Below are 9,975 nucleotides of genomic sequence, written 5' to 3'. Positions count from 1 at the left end.
GTTTGGAGGTTTTTAAGAAATCTCATGTATGGTGTATGGGCCCTTATTAGAAGCTGTGAACCTCTTGTATTTTTCTTTTTATTTAACAAAACATATCTATTACTGATCAAAAAAATAAAAATAATAATAAGTATGAAATATTAATAGTTATTTTTTCATTTTGGTAATCACAATCCTCTTTCATTGCTTTAAAAATATGATTATTTGTAAAAGTTCTATGGGAACATTGTGTAATGAGTAGCAAAAATGAGGACGTATTTTAAAATACGGTATTGTATAAATTAATTAAGAAAAAAATATTTTTTCCTAATAAATTTTATAAAGATGTTAATAAAAAGATAAATAAATATTAATTTTTATAATCAATCAAATTAACCTATAACAACTTTGTCTAAATTTTTTAATTCTCCACCTTAATTGATTGAGTTAATGAAAAAGTTTAAGTAATTTAAAGTTAAACCATTAGTGGAACTTGAAAATGTTAAAGGATCGAATCTGATTCAAATTATGGAGAAAGAAGGTACTCAGTTGAATTATTCCGTTTGGTTGCATGCATTAAGTTGCATGCACACGAATGGAAAATATGAATGACTATTCCAATAAGAACTATTTTTTGGAAAGGGTATAAGCTTATTTTAGAGGTAAAATGGAAATATGTATTTTTTTCACTATTCCAATTGATGAACCAAACGAAAAATGTATTCCAAATATTATATTCCTTTTCTAGCAACCAAAAAGGTCCTTGCTTTAAACCCGTTCTATATTTGGGAAATGACCTTATCACAATAACAGCGTGTAGACATATGTTTGAGCATTTTGTTTTTTCTCTTAATTCGCGTAAAGGATTCAGAGAAAATGCAAACTTCCACCTTGAAATAAACCACCTTCTTCACAGTGTGATTTAAAAAATTGTACTCTGTTACTAGTTTTAGCCTCATTCATAGTCGAAGCATACTGGCAAATACAGCCCGCTGAACAGAGCTTGCAGCTTCTAATCAAAACCAGCTGCTGCCATTGAGCTAAGAACATACACAAAAAGGCTTTAAGATAAATGGTACCTGTCGTTATATGACTAATATGTTGGCATGCATAATCTTCGAGTCTGTTTTAGATTCCAATTGAAGGGAGGCGGTAAAAAATGGGAATATTAATTAGTGGGCATCGCCTTTGGGCTATTCTCCACCGTATGCTCCTGTTCCTATCCGCATCTGATTCTTCACAGATTCTTACGACTATAAATTTTAATAGACACGGCAAATTTGAATTGATCCCGCAAGATGGCGAAGGAGCAGATCGATTACAAGTTCCAGTTGGATGGAGGCCTAAGAATCCAAGTACAGGTTTGTATACACATGACTTAATGTTTTAACAGCTTTCTGTAAGTATACTAGAGTTGAGCTAGAAAAATGAAGATTTTAGGGTGCACCTTATTTCTCATTTTTTTCAATGTTTTGGAATACCACAACCAATTCTTACTGTAATTCACTTATTTAACCGTTTGGTGGGGATTGAAGGTTAAGAAGGGGTCCCCAACTTGCATAGAGTTACAAGTCACAAATGCCACTACATCCCTACTTCTTCATTGGGGAGTTCTTCTTTCCACTGACAAGTAAGCTTATCACTCCACTAACACCATTTGCATCATTGTAATTGGTTTTGATTTAAATTGTGTAACTTGATGGTTGCTTCCTGGAATTGGGTTTTTTCATTTACATTGCTCTAGTTACCATTCGTTAATTTGGATCACATAATGATGGCTGCTCGCAGGATTTGGGTCATTCCATCTCATCGGCCTACTGGAACGAGAATTTATAAAGAGAAAGCACTGCAAACTCCTTTTAAAAGGGTACGCATTTGATTAAATTAAAAATCTTCTATATCTCTTCTTGGTTGTATGTTTTGGTAGGCAAGATAAAATAAGATTAGACTACTCTTAAGTTAAAACGATCTGTAGTTGTAGTATCTATAGAAAGTGCGTCTATTTGTTTAGAAGACTGTTTTCGTGATTTTAGCGTTTGACACATATGTAGCGCGTACATATGCACACACATGTATATACATATGCTTAGTGTATTTGAAGCAAGAATAACTACACTGTGATTGCTTTCTACAGTCAAAATGTACTTTATGCCAAGAGATAAAAGCATAGCGAAACTAGAGTATCTAGAATATCTAATAACATGAAAATCGATACTGGAGTTTGGTGTTCTTCAATAAAATTTGATTAATATTTTTCTTTTCTTATGGTTGACAGTCTGGGGAATGCCATTCCTTGACAATTGAAATTCGGGATCCCAAAATATGTGCTATTGAGTTTCTCGTGAAAGATGAAGCCAGGGACAAATGGTTAGTTATCAATCTAACAGTATTATTGAGGTAAATGCAACGGGAATGGGATATAATTTCTTGTCGTTACACAGGTTCAAGTTGAATGGTCAGAATGTCCACATTGACATTCCAAGAGATGCGATAAATGTTTCTGAAGTCTCTGTACCTGAAGACCTTGTACAGTTGAAGGCTTATATACAATGGGAATCTAAAGGAAAGAAACATTATACCCCAGAACAAGAAAAGGTCAGTAATATCTCAGAAGGAGTCTACATTTAGTGCATTCTCGAACAAATTTGTTTTAAATGTCAAAGACATATGCTGTTGTCTATGGTTTTTTCCTCTTATGTTGTGCTTATATAAGGTATTCCAATTAGAACCTAGACTTGGGAGCATTCTTTTAAGATAAATTGCAGAGAAAAGTGATGTTAATCCAAGTTCAAATTTTAACTTCCCATTCTTGGCTTTGTTATGTCACTGTTTGAGTTCCTTTAATTTGTATTATAGATTGCACGTCCTAGCCAGCATGATGCTGCCACTTAACACACAGCCATTACAGTGCTAACATATACTTGTGTAATGTCCTTTACTAGGAGGGTATCAATTTCTAAAGATTAACATACATCTCTATGAATTTAAAATGGATTGAATTAAGAAACCATGAATGATTTTGAACATACTTAAGCCCGGATTCCTTATTTTTATCCTAAACTCAACCCTAAGGAGGATGGGGATTTACTTGTCATAGGGCACTTGACATCAATCTACAAGTAGGTCCCTCACGGCTTTAGGACCCTGTCAATATCCCATTTTGGGATTCCCCTACCTTGTGAAGATTTACTCCGTCTCCCCCTAGGCCCTATACAACACCAAACAATCCTCTTAAGGGGCTATAGCGAGTGATTAAGGAATAGGCTATATGTATATCAATATATCATGTATTATAAATAAAATTGAACTGATAATTTGAGTTCACTATTCTTAGCAGATATAAATGCTACAACATATACAGATTATATTACTTCCCTAACCCTAACAAAGAATGGTGGAATTAGTGTGCACGGGTGCTTGGAAACCAATCTAAAAGCAGGCTCCTGTAAGGCTTTTGGACCCCATCCATATCTCTCATCTTGGATTCGCCTATTGTTAATGTTTTGCCTAGAAAAATAATGATAAACAACAATAAGAAAAGTAGAACAAAATTGCACGAAGGATGCAAGAGATTATCCAAAGAAAACCTTTCAACTTGAAGAGAAAAACCTGGCCACACCAAAAAAATATCTCTATTATTGATGATAAAATATTTTAGAACAATGCTTTCACTTGATACAATATGTCTACACACAAAGCAATCTCTTGAATATATAGAATTGATAGACTCTTCATATCGCAACTGAAGGTCTCTTCAATTTCCAAAAACAAGTCTTTTCATATTTCCAAACGCATGCCTCTTTGCATGACACGTGACATGTCTCTTCATATAATATTATTTGAAATATTATCATAAATATAATCTCCAGCTGTTGACACAATATTTTCTCTATTTCAACATATAGAAAAATCAAAGACATCTCTATCAAAACTACAATCTTCAACACCTACCTTGTGAGGATTTACTCTCTCTCTCTCTCTCTCTCTCTCTCTTTCCCCTGCACAAACCCCCTATCCTTATGAAGGTCTTAGCAGAAGACTAAGGACTAGGTCATTAATTATATTAGTCTTTTATTTACTACAAATGTATATGCATATAACTAGTGCTACGCATATCCCAGTTAATGGGGCTTTTGTGCATGGGCCAATTGAGAGATGAGCCGGGTGTGTTTTCCAACCAATTTTGCTTGAAAGAGGGAAAATAACTGGGGTTTTTAATCCTCCCAAGCACTAGGATGTTGGGTTACGAAGGTGTTGGATAACTGAGTTGGACACATAGATGTTTGTCCAAGGGGCCTACTTGTTTAGGAAGGTTCTTAACTGATAGAATCCTTGAAAGTAAGCATTAGAGAAAATTATAAAATAAATATCAAAAGATAGGATAGGGTTAGAAAAGAACCAAAACTAACTATTATCATTTCATCATTTCGACTCATCAACTAAACACAAGAACAATGTGACAATGATCGACATATCAATATATATTAAGGAAACAAAATCCATTCCACGTTAAGATCATTAACTGTATTCAACACAAAACCTTTAAACATTCCTGGGTCAAGCACACCATGAAATGAAAATGATACAACTTTACCAATAAACACGTATGCTAATGATGGTAGAATAAGTCATTCATCTTGCTTTGATTATATTTAATATCTTTATGCAATTAGTGGTTTGTATACACAACTCTAAGGGAGCATACAAATTAACAAGTACTAGAGAAAGAGTTATTAAAACTAGCACTAGTCTATTAGTGATTATAGTGCCTCAAAATCATCAACTTTGCGGACCCTAACTATGGCTTGAAATGATACATTTATAGGGCATTTAGCCCTATATAATATAGTTTCCAAGAAAGGAGAGCAAGAGAGAAGAAGAAGAAAAGAGAAGGGAACCCAAAGGTTTGAATTCCGAGGGGAGGTGATAGTGTACAAGTCTTCTCTCGTATTGTGTATATCCTCTGGACTTTGAACATGCTTCATAAATGCTAGATTGACGACCTATCTCCTTGTCATCACTAGTACCTTGCCTTAAATGCATAGCTGACGTCCCATTAATAAGCTACCTATAGAACACCCATCTTGCCTTACTTTACTTGACAAGTGTATCTATACTTTTCTTGTAGCAAAGGCATGCCTGTATTGCAGAAGCATGAATTTGGGCAACCTAGTGTTTGTTGTGGTAGGCCTGCCCGATTGTGGCATATGAAAGAATAAAAGAATACGGGGGTATGGGATAACATGAGGAACTAGAGTGCTTTGGAACTTGAAGTATAAGAATTGAACAACAAATAATATAGGGATCAATCACCCAGAAGTAACTCATTTATACTTCTCAAAGTTCTAGACGCAAGCCTCTATGGACTCCTCATTGGGTTCTCGACCCATTGTATCTAGAGCTTTGCCTCCCGCAATGCGACCTTTGCCCAATCTGAGATCTCCCACATTTCCATTGTGATCCTTTGGGCTTCGTATGTGGTGAGGACCATATCCATACAATCATCCATCACCTATTTATCAAATTATGGTAAGCACTGAACTTCTCCATCTGCTCGTCAAAAATTTCTTAGAAAGAATCCAAAATTGTATACCCTCTACATTATCTGGGGGAGAGCCTATTGTTCGCACCAAATATGTGGCTAAAAGGACAATCTATTCTTGTACCAAGAGAGGTTGCTTTATACCATCTTATGAGCCATTTCCATGACATCCACTATAAACCTAAGTAGATGGGAACTAAATTCTGCAAAATCCTCACCCTCGTCTACGAGGATGTTAACTACAATCAGCTCATCTTTGTCCAATGCACAAATCTTCTTTGATTGTTTCATCTGCCTCTTATAATTGGTGAGATCCATGTTCCACAAACTAGTTTCATTGTGGATGGCCTTCTCAGTCCTTGATGCCTCAAAATAATAACAAAAAGATTCAAAGAAGAAATCGAATACCATCTCCACTTTCTTGAAGATCCACTAGTCTACGAGGATGAGTTTTCTCTTCATTTCTTGTAAAGAATCCATCTCTTACCAAAGTATGAATGCCAAGGCGAATGCACTAGGGCTATGCGAGAAGACGAGAACATTTATCTCCTTGAGAAAATCCTTGTACTGGGCTGTCTTGCCCTTTAATTCCTGTTTCACTTTATATTCCTTCTCGACCCTCTCACAACAACGTTTACTTTAGTGGTGAATATTCGCCAATTGGCGAATTCCACTTATCGACCAATGTCAGTTTGGAAAATTTACCACATATGTGGTACGGCGTGTTGCCCCAACTTTACCAAAAATGGGTCACACCTGTAGGCCCATCGCCACATGATTTATGTCATCGACTCTCCTTTTCACATGATATAGCCAATTCAAAATATTTTTTGCACATGTCAAATTAAACACATTCGCCTATGATTTCCAAAGGGAACATTTTGGACGACTTCAATTCGCCCACGATTTAAATGTTTTTTAGGAGAGGGATGACATTTGCCCCACAAATATGTGGATGCATGTCACACAATAATTCAATTTCAACAACTCTATTATGTATGGCCATATATTGGAGGAACCATAATCAGCTTGGAAATTACATAAGACGTGCTTTTATTATACGGGCTTCGCCAAATATTTTGTATACACTAAAATATTCCAAAAGGATTGGTATAAATACATTCATAGATCAGTAGGTTATCTCTATTCCAATTGAGAGTGAAGTTACAATTTCTCAAACTACCAAGAGCATTGGTGAGTGACGACTACAATTTAGGCAAAGGTGAGTAACTCAGACCACTATTTGTTTGGACTCTATAATTGTGGTTCGTTCTTATTTAGTAGGTACAAGTTAGTTTGTTTATGGTCAGTCATCACCTGGGACTAGTGACTATTGAGTCATCCAGTAACTAGGGAGACCTAGGACATCTATATTTTATAGTGTAGGTCATACAACCAATGAATCCTATTTAGATAAATATATGCAATAGTCGACTGCCACTTTTTCAACAAGTTGACATTTTTGGCAGCCTATATTTCTTTGGAGAATTGGAGATGTCGAACATGAACAAAGGTAAGATTCCTACATGTGGTGGAAGCCAAGAAAGGCCATCCAAACGCACTCACAAAACCTTGTCATCATATTTTAGTGGCCAAAATCAAGAAGCTACAACATCCCAAGTACATTTACAAGATTTCCAACCACTGCCAGTGCTATTCACACATATTGAAGAAGGCGAATCTGATATCTTTGAGCACGATGAACTTGAAAAAGATATTCAGGTAAATATCCAGAGTTGCCAAGATCTTTAGGTCAATACCCAAAGTAGCAAAACCAATATAATTGACTTGGATGAGAATTCCAAAGCTGGTGATAATGATGGTGTATGATCAAGAAAGGGAAAAAGGAAATATAGTGCAAAAAATGATGTGAAATTCAAAACAGATTGGAATTGGGATCTATTGATCAATAATTTTCAAATAGAATGGGCCTCAAAGTACCCATTCATTGAACCTATGTGCAATCCAATAGAAGGTGAGCCTCTAGTAGAATGCAAATGTATGATATGCACAAGGATAAAAAAAAGGGTTGTAGCGAAAAATTGACACCATAGAAAAACATATGGGTAAAGTTTATGAGAATAAACTGTAACATACCCTACTAATTCTGCCTTGATTTTTTCAATTTTGATTCAACGACATTTTATCAAACAGTTGGTGTGCAAAGTCTGATTTGAAGTTTCTGAGTTCTTGTTCAGATGTTAAAATGCTTCTCTACCAAACAAATGACAATATGATTTGAAGAATAGCAAGGACAAATATTTTGGCACTTGAACACTACTACAAATATGCAATGTAAAGAGTTCTTATGGACTGATCATGAATGTCACACACTTATCTTCTATTCAAGATATACAAACTTCATATAGCTGTGTACAAAGTGACTGAGTTTATAATGCAATGACTGTTACACAGTGACTGAAGTGACTGAAAATGCAGACCTCTATGACACCTATACATTCATCTAACTATTATAATCGGGTGTAGAAGAACCTGGAAATGATATGATCGCTGTTGATCGCAGTTTGATGATGAGTGTCCAGTTTAGCAACCCATCTAATAGCTGCTCCGTTAGGGTATGAAATATGATCTCCAAATAACACAAAATGAGCAATGATTCACGCACATTGTTCAAGCGCACTGTTCACGCACACTGTTCATGCACACTGTTCACGCACTGTTCATGACACTGTAGCAGCAGTGTTTACTTTCAAACTTGCTCCAAATCTCTCCTCCAAATCTGCCCTCCGTGCTGTTCAATGTTTGCAATGATAATCCTTTGGAAATGGAACAGTTTCAATCTTGCCTGTAGCTGAAAATTGAAGCTGAATGCACACAGTATGAAGTTGATAGATCTTAAATCCCTTGACTTTGTCTTCCAAGAGCAAAAGGATTGTCACCAATGGAGGATTTCGTCTCCAAAAGCCAGCAATCGAACCAACCAAACTAAGCTTGAATTCCTCACTCTCCCCCTATCTCCACACCCCACTCATAGTTGTATATAAAGTCCTCTTAGAGGGTTGACCCTCACTCCACAAGCAATGTGGGATTAAATCTCATATTTGCATTTTAATATATTGTTTCCATTTATCACTTTAAAGACCCAAGGAGTTCATTTGGTGTCCCACTCCTAGGCACACATATAAATACAAAATATAATAAAGTAACCTTATAATATTAATTTAATTGTAGTTACTTCATTAAATAACTTCCGGTATTAAAATTCCATAGCAAATGATCTCGAAACGCCACAAATGATAGCTTGTTGGAAAGAGCTCAGAAAAACACATCCAACCCCATCATCAAAATTATCATCTGACTAGCCTGGCTGACTTACTAAAAATAGTAAGTCCCATTGGAAATGCCTGCAAACGAACTCAGTTTGGCCCAAAACAAAATCGACTAGGCCAAAACACCACAAGATCCTGTCCATGTCCTTGTTAGCCCCCGAGACCACATAGAAGTAGGCTAACGACAACACATCCAAACTGGCTAAACGGGGGACATTACATAAAATCATAGATGGAGTGGAAAAATCAGTGACAAGATTTGAAATTGAGGAGGACTTTCAACATGTTAAGAATGCAAAAATCTTAGAATTTTAGGAAAAAATATAGACAAAGCCTACTGAAGTAAAAGACTCAATTGAATCTCTTCTTGGAAAAACAATGGAAGTTGAAGAAATGGGTAAAGCTCTTTGGTTAATTGTTTCCTTCTATATTTTGAGCAAAGGGCGTGCCATGACAGACCACCCATCATTGATTGCTTTATTACACTTTCTGAAAGTTTGTTATTATCCAAAGAGTCATTGGTCAGTAAACAGTGGATCAGAATGGGCAAGTTGTCTTGCTGAGGTTGAAAAGGAAAATATCAAAGCAAAAAATTAAAGAGACAAACTTTATTGCATTATCTTTAGATGAGGTGACAACAATAGACAATGCTTCCTGGGTATACATGTGTGTCTATATTGTAGACAATTTTGTCTATCAACCCAATCTACTAACTGTTGTTAAAATGAAGGATAATTCAACAATGGAAAACATATTTGCTGGTAAAGAGGTCTCTAACTGAATATGGAGGTATAAGATGAAATGACAATTGCCCAAAAGATGGTCTGTGTTGGAGCAAATGGAGCTTTAGTAATGCAAGGCCACAAGAATGATCTTGTCACAAAGTTAAAAGATTTTCTTACACCTTACGTTGTTGGTATTCACTGCATGGCCCACAGAATGAATTGAGCTTTTGGAATTGTCAACAACTCTTCACAAATATACAAAGTTGAAGTTTTAATCAAAGAGATTTGTAGACACTTTTGTCGAAGTCCTAAACGATTCAAAGAATTTCAACAATTTGCCGAGGGACTAACTAATGGAAGAAAGATTCTTAAGGATAGTACTGCCAGATGGATCTCTTTGGATGGACCAACTCATCAGGTTTTTTTTGAATATCCATCG

At 35.8% G+C, this 9,975-nt stretch overlaps 1 protein-coding gene across 2 annotated transcripts in view; it reads left to right on the top strand.

Annotated features, from left to right (window-relative positions):
• Positions 1-744: 744 nt before the first annotated feature.
• The window catches only part of LOC149565109 (alpha-glucan water dikinase, chloroplastic-like), a 180,777-nt gene continuing 171,546 nt past the window's right edge, over positions 745-9,975 (top strand). The window contains exons 1-5 of one of the 2 annotated variants that reach the window (XM_089818652.1): positions 745-1,340; positions 1,515-1,609; positions 1,768-1,846; positions 2,255-2,346; positions 2,421-2,574. In XM_089818652.1, the coding sequence (XP_089674778.1) occupies positions 1,278-1,340; positions 1,515-1,609; positions 1,768-1,846; positions 2,255-2,346; positions 2,421-2,574 (483 nt within the window). In that variant the 5' untranslated portion in view covers positions 745-1,277. The remainder of the gene's footprint in view (positions 1,341-1,514; positions 1,610-1,767; positions 1,847-2,254; positions 2,347-2,420; positions 2,575-9,975) is intronic. The other variant, XM_089818653.1, reaches the window with a different exon arrangement.

Source organism: Cupressus sempervirens, chromosome 3, assembly GCF_028749045.1.
Source record: "Cupressus sempervirens isolate cs-2001-9-10 chromosome 3, ASM2874904v1, whole genome shotgun sequence".
Classification (NCBI taxonomy): Eukaryota; Viridiplantae; Streptophyta; class Pinopsida; order Cupressales; family Cupressaceae; genus Cupressus; species Cupressus sempervirens.
The sequence above is the reverse complement of the archived record's forward strand: the minus strand, read 5'-3'. Positions and strand labels throughout refer to the sequence as shown.